Genomic DNA, 17,712 nt, shown 5'->3' on the forward strand with positions numbered 1-17,712 from the left:
TTTGTAAGTCCTTTGTATGTCTCCTAATGGGCCCTTTACGCGTGCATGCACACACAAAAAAAAAAAGGGGTCAAGAAACAAATAGCCACACAGGTGAAGTCCAACCCCAACATTAAACACTTTTAGACCTAATAAAGTCTGGTTTAGAAAAAAAAAATCCAGAATTTTTCATAATAGAAAGTTAATTTGCTGCAAGATGAATACACATAGAGAAATGCTATCAATTGGGTCTGAATTAAATTTGGTTTTGGTTCTTTGTCCATTTTTAAGTTATTTTTAGCTGAAATGCTACTTAATTTTATCCATCTCTCTCGGGTTGGTTAATGAGCTTCAAGCCATGAACAGGGGATCGGAGGAGCTAGCTAGAAACTAGCTTAGTAGGGTTCAGTTGAACTGAACTAAACTGAACTGCTTACTCAGACTCTCAAGTTTTTGAAAAATCTTCTTCATTTTAGGGACTCCAATAAATATCCATTAATGTTACACAAATAGGCCTATGAGACTTTTCTTTTTAGTATTTGTAAACTAATACTCCAAGTGTCTAGGGACATAGGAACAGAAGCTTATGATACTATGGTTTCTTCTTGTGTCACTTAAGTTGGTTCTCTTTCTCAAAATGTCAAAGCTGATTACAAGGGACGAATGGGTCATCCAAATTGTTGGTTCCAGAATCTTGCCTCATCCGCAGAACTTTGGTGAGGGCTCTTGGGTTTGTTTGTTGAACAAACGTTTGAAGTTCAGATCTTCTTCAAAAAAGTAAAACATTGGTGGTTGAAGATCCTAAGAAAATCAACCTAAAGGGTTAGTCGAGTTGCTAAGGAATCTTTGTCTCAGAAAGCATGTGGTTCTGAGTTGACTATTCTTACCTCTTTGGGGTCATTCGCACGGGATGTTTAGTGATCTTCACTACTTTCAATAAAAATTGTATACTTTGGCACCACTTAACAACGTTCTGTTTCTGCCGTTTCTACGTTTTCTTGTTTCCAGAGACAGAGAAACAACCTAAAAAGGGTTTGATAAAGTTGTTTTGTTTCACCCGTTTCTAGAAACATAAATCAAAATTTATGCATATTTACAATTCTAGGAACGATTTTGACGAAACAAGTCCAACTTGTTTCGTCGTTTCTAGAAAAGAATTTGAGAGCAAAAAAGAAAAAGGGGGGGGGGGTTGTTGTGCCCGATAAATCTCTCAACTATTTAAACCTAACAAGAGGCAACTGAACCCTCTCTCCCTTTTGAACATCCGATGATACTGTTGGGTTTTTTAGTGGCATTATGTTTGCAAAAAACATTTCTAGAAACAGGTTTTTCAACCACAAAAAATCCATTTCTATTTCCGAAAACGTGAAAAGTCGTTTTTACTATTTCTAGCCACAAAAACAGCAGAAACATTATCAAATGGTGCCTTTGTATTTGGCTATTTGTTTCCACCTCTTCATCTCAGGATCATTGATGCTCCGGGGCTTCTTCGACAACAATGAGATCTTACTCTCTCTTACTCACTCTATCCACAAGAAACTGATCCATGGAAAGCCAAAGGAGAAGTTAGGAACATTTTCCTAATACTAAGTGAGTTCATTAGAGATCCATTTGTCCAGTTTCATGGAGAAGACCAAGGGCCCGTTTGATAATGTTTCTATTTCAAGAAATGGCAGAAACATAAATTTCTATTTCTAGAAACAGAAATGGAATTGAAGGTGTTTGATAAGTCCTGTTTCTAGAAGTTGATATTAACCAGCGATAGAATAACCACGAGTCGTTTTCAGAAACGGCGAAACAAGTAGAACTTGTTTCACCTGGGTCGTCTCTTGAACCATAAATAGATAGAAAATTCAATTTCTATTTCCAAAAACAAGTGAAACAAAACTGTTTTATCAAACGCTTTTTGTTCCGTTTCTGTTGTTTTTAGATACAGAAATGCATTTCTTGAAACGTTATCAAACGGACCCCAAAGCTTTCTCCTATTTCAGGTTTGATTCTCTGCTCCCAACAAGTGAAATCAGGGAAGGCTATTGAAATAGCCAAAACATGAATTGTGGAACAAAACCTACAGGGATAGCTAGATTAAGGTAGTTGAGGGTAGCAATTGCCACATAAAATGGATTCTTTTGTACTTTTTAATCATCAAATATACCATGCAAATTGCAAGTTTGTAAATTAAGGACGTTCAATGAATTAATTACTTTTGTTATATATCCCTTTCAAAAACTTTGGTCCGATATTATTAAAATGCAAATTTTCTAATATAATATAGATTTCTAGAAGGTCATTCGATATTCACAAAGAAGCTAACTATTCCAGAAAAAAAAAATTTGTTTTTGAAACCCCATTATATAATTTATAGGGGAAACATTTTCTGTAGGGGTGCCGGAGCGTGGCTCCTATGCATAAGCATGGGCCAATGGGAGTGTACACAAAAGCATCATGGTGCATCATATAGGACGGCAAGGATCATTTCAAAGGGGAATAGAGAGATAGACACAAGGGACAACAGATTGTGGTATGCAAGTGATGTGCTTAGCCTTTTCCCATATATTTTATAGCAAAAAGAATTAGGCTGAGTTTGGTTTGCATTATAGGTAATGCATTCCAAAAAATCATACCAGAAGCAGCCTTAATTCAAGAAGTCCATTATATGATTCCAAATGTTTTCAAAATATAGTTGTATAGTTTATTCTCTTTAACCATGATTAAGAGTCAAGACTTGAGATCTTCAAGGGATGGGATACACATGACCCACAAAATGTTGTGGTTGAGAAGATGAGATCTAGATATATAAGATCATTGGTTGAAAAGTAAATAAGTAGGGAGAGGGTTGGGCATGCTGCACAGTTCCAGTAAGCTAATGGTGTGTACCAATGGGTGTGTGGAACACACAGGGGTAGGTGGTTCATTTCTATTATAAGGTGAGAGAACAGACACTGGTCTAGTACCCTGATGGCATGCCCAACTTTTCTAAAGAGAAAATAATGTAACCCAAAACTAAAGTGTAGGGCTAGTGTTTCTTGTGGGGGACCATGGCTATTATGCATGAATGGGGCCACTGAAAACACACAAGAAAACGTCAACAGGGATGTCATTTTGCATTTTATGGGGGTGGGTGATCATTTTTCCCACATGTGTTTAGGTGCAGAGCCACTTTTTTCTTTTGGTTGGATCAGGGCCACACTCCCCTACAAAAACCATTCTCCCTAAACTGCAAAGAACCCCCTTTTGAGGTATTGTAACCCGGCAGTCACTGAGAGGAGGGGGTGAATCAGTGAGTCCAATTCCGATCCCCAAAAACCTGTATGATGTCTGGCCAAGAAAAACCTGATATACCTGTCCCTGTTTGCACACAGTCGTATGCACACTCAGCCTCTCATAGGCACTTCCAAGTATGCACACACATTCCACATTCCACGCACTTCAATAAAAAATGCAAACAACAAGCACCCACAACACAGGGTTTTTACGAGGTTCGGGAATTTGCCTACATCCCCGGAGTAGTGCCTGTAAAGGCTTCGTACCTACTCAATACACTAATTTTGACTGCACCCACAGTCGGGAGCAGCCACACCCAATTTTCTCAAGCCGAAGCTGAGATGGCACTCGTAGTGCTGATACAATGTGTAGCACCCACTACACGGGAGCACCCACTCCCGGTGCTTAGCACCCACTAAGCACACAATAAATAATACAATTAAATTGGGCTTATATCAATGCCCTACAGTCAAGCTCTGCCTAGCATATGCATCCACAACTAGCTAGCATGCTTACAGTTCATCCACAACTAACCTAGCATGTATACATTCATCCACAACTAACCCTAACATACATACATACATGTAATGTAAAATCACAGGTTAGAGAATCTCACAACCGATTGCCTGGGATGACTGGAAACTTGTACTGACAAGTTTGGTGCTCACACCTTCTCTCTCCTTGGCTTATTGCTCTTCAAAGCAAACACATCCTTGCTTTCTTCTCTTCTTCCTTGGCTTTGAGTGAATATACCATTAACACACTTCAACCACCTCTTTTACCTCCTTTAATGGCCTAAGAACATTTATCATCAAGAATGTATGTTCATTCAAGGACCAACAAAGAGGGGGAAGCTTCTCCTATCAAAACCGTAGCCTTCTTTCTCACAAAACCCATTTTTCTTGCTTCCATGGTGTATGGTTTGAAAAAACGAAGAAGCTGCAACTTGGTTCACCCAAATCCGAGTTAAAATGAGGGAGATATGACCTTTTGAAGTCGGAGCAATGAGATAGTCTGAAATAGAATCTTCGTACGGATGGCGTAGGCCACACCGGCGGCGCGCGCAACAGGGGCGAAATCTGACCCTAGATCTCATATAAAAGATCTTATAATTCAAACCGTCCGATTAAACCAACGGACAACAGATCCAAACCGTTAGATTTTAATATCGATGACGTCATCATGACGTAGGCGCTGACATCGTCAGAAGTGTTGTCGATTTATGATTGGTTGATTTTCCGGATTTTAAGGGAGCTTGTCTCCCACTCACAAAAGTGAAAAGGATTATTGACCGTTGGATCCTAATCCTCCATGTTGGCTTTAATATGATTTCATGAGATCATTAAGATTGGAATCTTCTTTATATCTTCTATACACGCGCGAAACACACTAATATACTTTGATAAGGTGTAGCGCCAGCACATCAAGAGTTATGCACCTAACCAATAAAATCCTACGCGCAAGCATCTATCTCGTCCATATCACACCAAAATCTCAGAAGCCTTTGGATGGGCATCAAGCCTACGTGGTCGAATCTTGACCATTCATTTCACTTCCCTTTACTCCTCTTTATTACAATAAAGCCCCTGCCTCCATATGTTTCAGTGCTTAAAGACCCCTTGCAACTCAGACCTTCAAAATCTTTAAATTACACAAAAGCCCTTCGAATTTTAAAAATAAATTCTGAAAAATCTACCCAACACCGAGAGCAACTGATGGATTTTCGGTTTGGATTTTCAAACCGACTTTACGGAAACATTTATAACTTTTTCATACGATATCCGATCGAGATGAAACGAAGTGCGTTGGAATCGTAACTGGATGCTCTACGACTTTTCATAAGACTAATCATCTGAATCATTCATGTAAAAAGACCAAAATACCCCTACACCTTTCCAATGACGTATCTTTCTCATACGGAATCGGAACGTGATGAAATCAAAACCGTTGGAAAGATTGTATTTTTGTCGTATTGTTACATGTAGAACACTTCCTTTAAAAAATTCATCTTCAATGCCGAAACTTCCCTCGACTGCCACAAATGCCGTAACTTCTTCGTACGGTATCGGAATGTGACGAAATCAAATGCACTGGACTAGGTAAATTACAATCTATCTTTTTCATGAAGAACCGATCTTCCAAAAATGTCATTTTCACTGCCAAAAATGCCCTCGATTGTAAATAGGCCAATTTTGCCAGTTTTGACCCAGAAACCCGCACCACCTATTAATGATGTATTAAACCACTCCATGCATACCAAGATGCTCTGTTATCTCATCGGTGACACTGGACACTGCCATGTCATCATTTTCATCAACGTCACCCAAACTGGCCACGTCATCACCGCCACATGGCCGAGTTGCCAACAAGGACAACCATAAAACAACATGAGGCCCGATCACCTACACGTACAACAACGCTATACTATAGACAAGTGATAATACATGTTGTTATTTTTTGCTTCCATAAATACCCCTTGATACACTCCATAGCATCGGGCAAGATACATTTCATCAGGGGACCAATTCGACATCTTTTCTTCGTGCAGATCGCTAAAATGATTCAAAAACAAAAAGTAATCATAAAGCAAATAAAACCGAGCTAAATAAACTTCGGCGACAATAGAATGCTATCACATTGGCGCAAGTACTCGACAGTGTGCTGGCCAATGGGAGTAGGGGTGTCAATTCCAAGTCTGCAACAGTAGGCCCGATCAAGCCCGGCATGTTTATGGCCCCTACCTGGACCGGCTAGTTTATAAATAGGTAGTACACGGTTCAAGGGGTAAGCTTGATGGGCCTCCTAACTGGCCTAGCCAATTTACAAGCCCGACTCGGACCGACACGTTTAGCCCGACCGTATATAGGTATTTTGATTTTTTTGAGATAGATAGGGTATATATTGATATTTTTATAAATTATCAACTGTAATTAAATGTAATATCTTTTTAAAATTGTTGATGATTTAATAAAATAAATTAAAGTATCTTAAATCTAAGAATTGTAAAGACCGTTTAAGGCTTTATTGTTACATTATCCCGTTTAAGGCTTGACTATAGCCCGATTAAAGCCCAAAACCCGACCGAGCCCGACACGACACCGATTGTGACTGACTCATTCCCTAAATAGGTAGGTCATGGTCTGAGAACATAGGCCCACCAGGCCTGACTCGAGATTGGCTTGACCCAACTGATTGACATCCCTAAATGGGAGGATGTGTGAGAACATCTTCAGCGTGAGACATTGTCTTTTCACACCTGTTGTGACTAGGCATGGACACACTAGGTATTGTTATTTCTTCCTAAACTTTTCGCATAATAAAGATGTTTGGTTACGTGACTCTTGCATCGAGACATAGGAGCTTGCGAAATTACCACCCCTCCTTCGATAAAACAAAAAATTCATCCATAACGATGCCACTGTATTTATTTTCATTGGCCCCCACACGTGACCACTTAGACTGAAGCAGTGTGGTCAATTACTTGTAGTGGACGAACTCATAAACCTGTTCTAGCTTAATTTGGGCTTCTCACGATCCATAAGCATGAACCCATGAAGCCCATCAACCCCCACCTATATTTATGAGACCTTCCTTTCTTCCATAACTTTGTATTAAATGCAAGATCTGGGATACCCACCCACCTCCCAAGAAAAGAAAAAAAAATAAAATAAAATCTCCCCTTCCGCTATTGCTTTCTCTCTCCTTTCTCCATAGAGATGAAACGCTGCATCTCCAACTCGGCCGCAAAATGTCCAGCAGCGCTTCTACCGCTGCCGCCGCCTCCACCGGCAGCGGTAGCGGTGGTGGTAGTGAAAGTTCCGGTTACTTCCTTAGGAACCTCACGAGTCTAGGCCTCGGCTACGCTATTGCCATCGCTCTAGGGTTTCTTGTCCTCCTCTCTACTGTACTTCTCGCCTCCTACGTTTGTTGCCGCACCCGTTCCCGTTCTCGTTCTCCAAACCCAGGTAGCTCAGACTCTAACTCGGACTCCTCAATTGTTAACGGTGTCATCCTCCCACGCATTATATTCGTTGCCGAAGAGGACGATGGCGGTGGAGACGAGGAGAATGTTGTTGGGCTCGATCAAATGGTAATCAATTCGTACCCAAAGTTTCCGTTTTGCAAGTCGAGAGATCGTGGGAGTGGGGATTCCATGTGTTCGATATGTCTTTGTGATTACAAGGACGGGGAGATGCTGAGGATGATGCCCGATTGTCGACATTTCTTTCACCTCTGTTGCATCGATGCTTGGTTGAGGCTTAATGCTTCTTGCCCTGTTTGTCGCAATTCGCCGTTACCCACTCCATTATCGACCCCATTGTCGGAGCTAGTGCCGTTATCGCGGTATCCAGGTGATCGGAGGAGGTGATGCTTTGTCCCTGCTCTGCGTTATTTTGTTGTTCTTGACTTTTTCTGTAAATTTTGATGTAGCAAAGTTCTTGGGCTGTTAGAAAAATTAAAGCTTTTTTGGGTTTCCTTCATTTGTTTCTGTGGATGGGTTTATGTTTGATCTGATAATGATCTGAGGCCATGGGTACCAATGTATGTTGCGCTTAGTTAGGGTTTAGAATTGATTAGTAAAGAATGAAAGAAAGATTAAATTCATGTTCTTATACTTCTCTGAATTGGAATACTGTAAACTGTTTCTAAAAGTTTGAAGCAACCCCTCTTCTTTCAAATCTCTGTTTATAGTTTATACTGTGTAACTGTGGTTTGAAGCTTCAGATTTCTGAATCACAATTCACAGCCCTAAGTGAAATGGGTCACTGGATTTGAGTCTCATTGGATATATATTACTGCTATGCTCAGATTCTTGGATGGGGAATGGGATTAAGTACTGTGAAATAACTATTTCCTTGTTTGTCTGAATATATTTTAAGCTTTTCTTTGTGAACTTTTGAAGTTTCATATCATACAAATTGCAACTCTGCAAATAACAGGGGAAGTTACTGTTCTAGGGAGCAGATCTTGTTTGAATCTTATTTGTTGTTTTTGGCTTTGTTAGGTCTTGTCTTGAGCTTATCAAGTCATTACTTATTTAATTAATTTTATAGAATTTTCTTGTCTCTTTCCTTCCTAATCTGGACTCGTTTCCATGTGCTTTTATACATTGTACATGAACTATGGCACAGTGTAAGATGAATAACTGAAATCATCCTGGATTTCATGGCCCACGTTGAGACTTGAGAGTTGAGATTCTTGAGAAAGTCTTTTTAATTTTAACTCTTTGCAGTGCTTGACATAGACATGCACTTATAAAAAAATTTCATCGCCCTTTTGGCAGTTCTGTTCATTGTGGGGAAGAGAGGAAAAGAAAAAAAAAAAAAAAAAAAGAAAGAGGGGGGGGGGTTTGTAGAATGCATTTTGAAATCTGATTCTTCTTTATTTTATTTTGGTTCATAATGCGGTCAAGACCCAGAATGAACGGAGCCAAATTTTTTATTTAAAATTTGTTGAGGATCGAAAAAAAATAGTTTTTGCCTTTATACTATGGATAGGATAATGGACACCCAATTCTTTTGGAAAGGAGAAGCTATATATTAACAGATTTTTTTCCCGGTAAGAATATGTCAACAGACGGAGAAAGCAGAAAAGGGGGGAGGGGATTGGACTTCCAATTACTCAACTGAAGATTGGAATAGTGATTTAACATCCACTGCTCTGTTTCATTTTGTTTTGAGATATCCTCTCTTGCCATTTCCCCGTTTCTTATCTAGTTAATTCGGAATTCATTCAATGACTGTGTACTAACAGATTCATTCTATCACTGAAGGTAGAACTGCTAACTTTAGACTAACTAATTCGAAGTGTGTGTAGCTGATGCCTCAATTTCCCCTTTTAGAAATTTCTCACAATGCTGCGTAAGAGTAACTTAAGAGTAAGTAACTTGATGCACTCAACTTTGATTATTTCCTATACAACTTTATTGACAAAGTAGAAATATGACTAAGGGATCAAGTCTGACTTAAATCCAATGACCTAGAAAGGTTATTGTGCTCATTATTTGATTTGTTTTCCTTTTAGAGTATTTGCTATGATTCAATTGTTTATGGAGTTGCTGTGATTCAAGTATTTATATATTCATACAAGGTATATGATTGAATACTTTTATACCATTGAAATACAAGGGAAAATATGCAATACAAGGTATATGATTGAATTGAGGCCCCAAATTTGACATATGACCTGTACATGGTATCCTCTTCCAACTCAACAGTTTGGATGGCAAAAATGGGGAATGAGAGGTGGTTCCCTTACGTGTACGGTATACCTAAGGAGTTACGTCGTCTGAGCCAAATTTAAAATCCAGAATATTGTGTTTGATTTTTTTTTTTTTTTTTTTTTTTGGAGGAAGCAGCAGTAGGAATTGCTTTAGCTTCAATATTTAACCAAACTCCTCATTCACTTAAAAAAAAAAGAAAAACCTCCAATCTAATGAGCAAAGATGTTTGGTGACCTATACTGGACATCTGTTTCCATTAGAGGGTAGGAAGGACCTCTGTTTCTGGACTACCAAACGCACCTGAAGAGTTGTAGATAGTGACATTTTGACTCCAGAGAGACCCCATTTGTTTATTTAAAATCCTATGATGCTTGGCTGTGTGGTCCCTCGTATCTGATTAAAATTTTGACATTGAACCTCTTGAATTGTCTTACCAAAAAGACCTTTTAAATTGAAAGAACCTTCGTTTCTGGCATTTGCCTTTCAAGACAAAGGATGGTGTTACCTGAGAAAAAGGAATATTACATTTTCAACTCCATTTGCTTCTTCAAGGTCTTTTCTTTTTCAAATGTGCCAAACCTCCCAGTGATAGTGCGGAGAGCTCAAAAAACTCATTCAGGGATCCTCTTAAAAACACTCTTGACAACTATGGCAACTAGTCTACTGACTTTACTCTTCAGGACCACTTGTTTCATGCATGATCTTGATAAAAATAAATAAATAAATAAATGAGTGGGCTAATTAAATAAGTTCCATCGCTTAAACTCATTATAAAGATAGCAAGGATGGGACTATTTTATTGGACTTGGTGAAGAACTCTTAAAAGGATAAATTTTGGGTTCAGAGAACATGAAACAGTACAATGGTTTACAGTTTACTACATCCCCACAGTTTGAGGTCATGACTGATCTGAAGCGGCCATGGGAGGTGTTCCTTTGTACCTTATTAGGCCTGCTCATTTAAGTTTTAAAGATCTACCCTAACACCTTCAGATGGTGAAATGCAAGCACAATATGGAACGAGTAACGTGCGGCGAGATGGCTATCAATAATCTCTTCCAAAGTTGTGTGATATGAAGCCTCACTGGCATTGATCCTGAACAGTGAAATCTTCCAACACTTAGGCTGTGTTTGATATGTATCATGGCAATAGATATTGGATCTAGAATGCATTCCAAAATCTGATTTTTTTCTATTTTCTTATTTCAGAATGCATTCCATTCTTGGAGAACAAGACAGGTATATATTATATCTTTTTGTACTATTTGGCGCAGGGAGAGCCAGAGGCTTCATAGTGGTCATACTTGCTCTCTCGCCAGTATACGTACCTTAGACTTTCTATTATAACAATGGCGTACCCAGGACAAGAGGCTTCAGTTACCGTAAATTGTAATAGAGCAACCTTACCATTACTACGAGGCACACCTTGTCCACCTATTATCTTTATCTCAATTCTTAGCACTGAAACTTCTGTAGCCATGACAACCCTGTGGATCAACAGACGAGGAAAACTATAGAGAATGTAACCCAAATGATCCTTGATGAGATGAAGGATATGAGAGGATCACTGGCATAAGCCAAAACCTGAATCTCCAAAGAACAACTCCTTACAAGCTTAGGTTTGGGTTCTTGTTACATTTCTCTATTTTTCAACCTGAGATCTACCATTAAACCGTGTGATAATAAGCTCCCGGTCGTTAGATTGGAACTAAGCATCTATGAATTGACATAAATGGGGGAGAGCCCTCTCAATGCTTATCCGACGGGTGAAGAAGCTGATGACATCTCCTAACGTTCGTACTGAATCATTGACTCCTTGCCAAAGCATATTCCGTATCCAAAGGAGTGGATATGCCAAACGAATCGACTGGACACCGTCCGTTAATTTTATAGTGACCAAAATGCCCATTTAAGTTTCAAAAGGGAGCCGAATCATGGAAGCGTCAGATTAGGGCAATTACCGTAATTTTTCAGCAAAAGTTGGGTAGATCATGGAGACTCTACTATAACTGCTCAATTGGCTTCTCTGCAACTTCAAGCTTCGCTTCTTCGGCAGGTCCTTTCTGCTCTCAGCTCCTTATATTGTTTTCGCTCCAGAGATTAAGATCAGGTATTGTTCTCTAATTCATGTCTTCCTAAATATAATTGAGATATCTGTTTCCACCATCGATTTCTGTTCTTGAAGGCTTGAAGCTGGTTAATAGGGTTTTTTTTTTTCTCCTTCTTATTGATGGTTCAGAGCGAGGCCCAATTTTGTGATACGTTCCCAGTTTGAGATCATAAGTTGTTCACAGAAGGAATTTTGAGTTTGGAGTTCGCGTTCTTACCTCACTCGGAAATTTGAAAGATTAGGGCTTGAAATGATGGTTGGATCATCACTCAACAACATTATTTCAGCGGTTCAAATGGATAGATTTTTCGATGTTGAACTAAACGATAACATTCAAAAGCCAGGAAAGCCTGAAAGGTGAGATCTTGAATTAAACTTTTATTCATATTTTTCTTTCCTTTTCTTCTTTTGAAACAATTAACTTGATTACCTAGTGAAAATTGGTTGCTGAAAATGAGTTGATCCATTAGTAAAGATCTGAAAACTGAATTGGTCTGTATAATCTGTATAATACCTTTTACTAGTAATTCAACCTGAACAAATTTATAGAGATGAGTACTTGGTAGTTTTGCTAATGTTGTTAATGGTTAAGGAAGCCAACAGATTAGAACTGAACCCAAATCAATAATGTGTTCCACATCTTGAAAATTATATTTTTGTAGCATTTGAGGTGCAACCTAGGTGTGACTTATAAGGTCCACAAATGGTGAATTTAAGGTACAATGTCAAAAAGAGGGAAAACAAATGCATGGTTGTTCTTTTTTATTGAGTAGATGCTTGGGGATTCTTCAATATTCCGGTAAATCAAGTGAAATTGCATCCTCAATGTACTATCGATTGAAGCTAATTGCTGCAGATAAAAGTAAAGAGTATAATTGCCTAAGAAATCTGTAGCTAATACAATGTTTTTTATTATTTCACTTGAGATTTGGTTGATGACTCTACCATATTTTTGCTTGTGTTGCAAGAGTTATGAGTTTATGGTTTTATGCCTGTTTACCCCATCATCTTAAATTGACATAGATTGCATGCTGGGGTGCATCTCCTTGGGTAATAAAGGAGGCCCTTTTCCCTCTTAAATGACACAAACTCTACATAACCCAGTAAGAACAATTGTTAATATTCATGTAATATATTGTCTTCTAATACCTTATTTAGCTGAAATTTTTTAGGGTAAAAATAATTTTGTTTCACTCTGCTTTCCTTTGTTTTAGCGCTATGTTCCTTGGGTCTTGGTTATTTAACCCTGGGGGTGTACTCTAATGACCTGTTATCATTTGGGTGTCTCACAGCAGGTCAGGATTTAGTTGTTTAAGGACTAGTACCCCTAACATGTGGTTAGACCAAAAATTTTATTCCTTTTGTGTTACTTTCTGGTTTTTGAGAAGATTACATCTAGTACACTGCAGAAAAGATTGTTCCTAGAGTCTGTATGGTTCTGCTATATACCTGGTTTTCTCTTTCCTTTCACATGTTTTAGTTTTATTCATCCTGTACTTCTGATGATTCAATTGATGATTGACTACTTTTCAGATCATGGTGTTAATTCTGACTTATATGGGTCTCTTTTTAATTTTTTTGGCCCGCGTTGTAGCACAGCGGTTGGCTGCTGGCTTGTGAAGTCCAGTGTAAGTCCAAGGGCTGGTGTTGTGTTCAACCCCCTTACACTCCACCTTATCTAATGACTGATATAGTAGTAGTAATAGTATGCTGAATAAGTGTGGTCTATTGGGCCCCATTGCTGGCCCTTTGTGGGTCTTTGTCTGGCCTCTTGTGGGTCCTTGTCTGGTCCCTCAGTGGGTCTTGTATGGCCATAGTGGGCCCTTGTACCTTGCATCAAAAAGATAAATAAATAAAAAGACTTATATGGGACCTTGAAGTTACTTGTAATGAATATAGGATGATGAAGGCAAGAAGTTTGTCCTGTTTACTGCTACCCTTTTTATATTACCCATTTTGGTTACTTTATTTTAATTTAATTTTTTTAATTGGGATTCACATGAGAGGTAAGATTGATTTCATATCTTAGCTCAAGCATGTTGTATCATTTGTTTTGGACAGTGAATGCTGTATCTCAGAGGAACTAGAAAGGGATTTAAATAAAAAAATAATGTGCTCTGAAATAGACAGTGCGTCAGTGTCCTGGTTAAATTCTATTACCAAGGCCTGTTCCAGAACAAGGGGTTTAAAGAAAAAAAGAATGTGTTCTGAAATAGACAGTGCATCATTGTCCTGGTTAAATTCTATTAACAAGGCCTGTTCCAGAACAATCCTTATCTTTTTTCCTTGAGAGATATCAGAGTAGGGTCATTCTAATGATTTTCTAGTAGTCACAACTAGCGTGAATCATGGATGAGTGCTGCTCTCCTTGTGCCCAAATACATCCATTGGGCACTGTAACTTCTGTTTTTTCCCTTTAAGCTCAGAAAAATGTCAGTTCTTAAAGGTTTTTTTATTCTGACCACTCCTTGGTAATTTCAGATCATGAATGACGGCTGCAATTCTACCAAAAAAAAAAATTTGATGGCTGCTATTATGATCAACATATTCAATATATTAAAAAAGTAAAATCTTATTTGACCAGCCGGGGCCAAATAAGGATCCACAAGGGGCCATGCAAGGGACCTATGAAGGGTGGAGCCAAGTTGGCACATTGGGCCACACTTATTATTATTAATTATTAAACTACTACTATTATATCAAGAAGGTGGGGGGTAGGAGGGTCGAACTATTGACCTTCCCTGAACTTATGCTAGATCCAACTGTCTAGTTGTCTGCCACCGAGCTAGAAGTCCATTCTCATATTCATTACAGTAATACTTGTGTCATAGACATGGCAGAGTTGAAGTAAACTTTTCGAAGGACCTAGCTAACAGTGATGTAGATTATAAATGATTTTTTTATGGCATGACTATAAATCATGACATTTTTCCAAATAAATGCAAACAATATATAGAATCATGTCATACTCATATAAATTTATCATAAACATAAGATTTACTGTAAAAAGAAGCATAAAAACAATTTATATGTAACCAAAAAAAAAACTTGAAAAATGTTATTTGAGAAAGTTGTTGGCCAATGAGATCAAATCTGTGAAATCCGACCATTGGATCAACATTTTGCACTGGTGGTTGTGAAGGGAAGCAAAAAGGGTGGACATTGTGAAGGGGAGCAAAAAGGGTGGACACTTAGATCCGACCACAGAAAAGGGAGATCGGTGGGGGAGAAGAAAATTGGAATCATATAAACAATGTTGGAGGTTTTTGCAACTTATAACCCATGAATCGGTCCATCCGTATTAGTTATTGATACCTGCCCAATGATTGATGTGAATGATCCATGTTCCCCACCCCCGATCTCTCTCCATAGAGTTCCAATTGGCTTGAGGCTCCTTCTGGTTTTGCATCCTCTTCACATCCAATGGTGCAAAAAGTCCGATCTATTGGCCGGATTGTGCGGATCTGAGGTGACCGTCGACGGGTTCCCCAAACATGATTTTTGCCTTTTTTTTTTTTCTTTGTTTCGGATGCTGCTTTCTGATATAAGTCTTATGTTTATGATGAAATAACTTGTGTGTGACATGACTCTATGAATTTTTTTTGCATTTATTTGTGAAATATTGCATGAAACATTGGGAATTTATGATTTTTTTTCCTTATTTATAATTTTGGGAACAATTTTAAAATTAAATAAATACTTGGAATTGTGGTTGATCTATGAGTATATTGATTTTTTTATTATAGATTTTTTTTTTTTGGTGGCAAAAGAATCCACCAAAAATGCATTATGTTAGAATTTTAATTAATTTTTAATTTAGGTAACCATTCAAAAATTAGACAAATACATGGAATTTTTGGTTGATCTATGAGTGATTCAGGATGTTGTAAATCTCGAATTTCATATTTTGATTTTTGGTGGAATTTTTTTGGTAAAAAATGCATTATGTCTGAATTTTAGTTAACTTTTTTTAATTTAAAATTAAAACAACAGCTAGTGTTTAGTGTTGATCGTACGCATGTTGTATATCTCAATAAGATTTAGAACTTTCATGTTTTGATTTTTGTTGATTTTTTTTGTCAAATAATGTCTTATGTGAGATTTTTAATAATTAGTGAGTGTTTAGGGGTGATTTTTTTTTATTTTTTATTTTTTTTAGTCTATGGATAAATTTGTCCCCTCCCAAATCATCCCCAACCATAGCTCGAATAGCACTCGAAAAGGCTACTAACGGTTGAAAAGAGGGATTGGGTGGCTTCTGTTTTTTGGTTTTCAGAACACGACCACTAGACTAGAGATAGTAGTGATGTCGATGAAGAAGGAAGAAGGGCTAGAGGGCGAATTGAAATCACAAAATAACCTCACTTAAAAAAGAGGATGTAAGTGACAAGAATCTGTTGTAACCAGTTCGGTTACAAACTGATTAACCCATTAAAAGATACAAAAATATGAAATTTATGAGATTAATGCATGGTGTGTTATAATGCATGATCAAGTAGAAAAAAATAAAAATTTGTTAGGGATTTTTTCTTGTACTACCCCTAAAAATATTCATAACTTCTTGTAATCTCTAGAATTTGGAAAAAGATCTCGGGCATCTCACTTTCATAAGAAAATTTTTGATAAATCCATTCTGTTAGTAGGGAATCATTAAGTGATGATGTCAGTAGTTTACTATTATCTAATGGCTAAACTACCCTTAGGTATAGGTGAACTTACCGTTATACCCTTCATTTTAAAATCGCCAAATTGGTAAATTGTGTTGCTTTTTCTCAACCTAAGCCTCTGTCTTATCTTTGCTCCTGCTCTGATTACCTGCGAACTAAAGAGTTGAAGAAAGTGTTGAAGAAGAAGGCTGCTCCATCTCTGCTCCTGCTCCTGCTCCTGCTCCTGCTCCGACTACCTCTTGTTACTGTGATATTCTGGTCACCGCTCGCTCAAAGAATACAAAATAGGATCCCCATTTCAACTCTCAACCACCGTGCGTGGTGGTGGTTTTATATGTATACACGAATTTATGCCCCAGCGGCCCAACCTCTGCTTTGCCTTTGTTGCAAGGTTATAAAACCCGGAATCGGGATACAAATTTGGTTCAGTCGATTCTGGTCCAGAACGAAGACACAAACACATCTCACAAATGCCTCCCTCCACTTTGCAACTCCCCCTTCCCCGCCTCTTTTGAAAATCCTTGCCTCCCTCTGGTTATTCTCTTAAGCCTTTGTTTGTAGCACTACAAATTCTCACTGGCTTCAAACTTAGCACTATTGCTGGCCTAGTCAACAAAATTTATGGTTTCTACCCATCTCTGGTTTCCAGGAGGTGCAAGCATTTGAGCTCTTGATCGTGTTGTTGAGAATGAATGTGCAACTATGAGAAAAAATTAGAGGTTAGTAGAAGGGTCAAAAAGGTCTTTTCACGTTTTCAATTAACGGTATTAGACATTAGATGTGAGGTGGATATTGTTTTCAATTTGTGAGGTTACAGGTATGAATAGCTTTAGGGGTGGTACTAGAAAAAAAAATCCCAATTTGATATTAGTAATTCGCATAGATGAATGCTTAATTTGAATAAAATTTGTGATTTTGATAATATTAGTGAAAAAAATAAAGAAAATTAGAAAATTGTTGTTTGTATGAAAATGATGATAGTGTGTTGGATAGTCATATCAACAACCAGTAGTATCATAGTACATGATCTTAACCAGTTCAGCATCACACTAAGCGACAAGTCATACGGGTAGAGGAAGTGGATTTGATGATGAGGAGGCATTGACAAATCCTTCTGATCACGTCGGTGGGGTTGTGGGAAAGAATGTAGAGGATGATGATCATTGTTTCGACACAATCATAGTTATTTAATTCGGATTCTGGAATTATTTGGATAGAGAATTATTGAGAATAATTCATTTTTATTAATTCAATGATTCGGTCAATAAAATGATGGGGATAATAAAATTTGGATATGGATTTGGGAAGCATTCGTTTGAAAGAAAAAAAGGAACAAAAAACTTGGATGATATTTTAATATATCTAGTACTTATTTCATATTATCTATCAATTATCATATGTATATAACATACAAATGATATAAAAATTAAAATTCTAAATTTTAAAGATAAAAAAATACTGTATTTAGTT

General features: G+C 37.8%; 2 protein-coding genes across 2 annotated transcripts in view; both read left to right on the forward strand.

The window, feature by feature from the left end:
* The first annotated feature begins 6,858 nt into the window (after positions 1–6,858).
* LOC122061229 (RING-H2 finger protein ATL67-like) lies at positions 6,859–7,854 on the forward strand. Its single transcript, XM_042624442.1, has one exon. It carries the CDS (start codon positions 6,992–6,994, stop codon positions 7,610–7,612), a length of 621 nt encoding a protein of 206 aa, XP_042480376.1. The 5' UTR covers positions 6,859–6,991; the 3' UTR covers positions 7,613–7,854.
* A 3,567-nt stretch (positions 7,855–11,421) lies between these two features.
* LOC122061487 (reticulon-like protein B2) overlaps positions 11,422–17,712 on the forward strand; it is a 12,507-nt gene continuing 6,216 nt past the window's right edge. Inside the window, exons 1-2 of the mRNA XM_042624753.1 lie at positions 11,422–11,575; positions 11,705–11,932. The gene's annotated coding sequence lies outside the window, so the exon portion shown is untranslated. The remainder of the gene's footprint in view (positions 11,576–11,704; positions 11,933–17,712) is intronic.

Source organism: Macadamia integrifolia, chromosome 14 (genome assembly GCF_013358625.1).
Source record: "Macadamia integrifolia cultivar HAES 741 chromosome 14, SCU_Mint_v3, whole genome shotgun sequence".
Taxonomy (NCBI): domain Eukaryota; kingdom Viridiplantae; phylum Streptophyta; class Magnoliopsida; order Proteales; family Proteaceae; genus Macadamia; species Macadamia integrifolia.

What these genes read in the sequence shown, in the direction of transcription:
- LOC122061229 (XM_042624442.1), top strand. Translation starts at nt 6,992, where the DNA reads ATGTCCAGCAGCGCTTCTACCGCTGCCGCCGCCTCCACCGGCAGCGGT.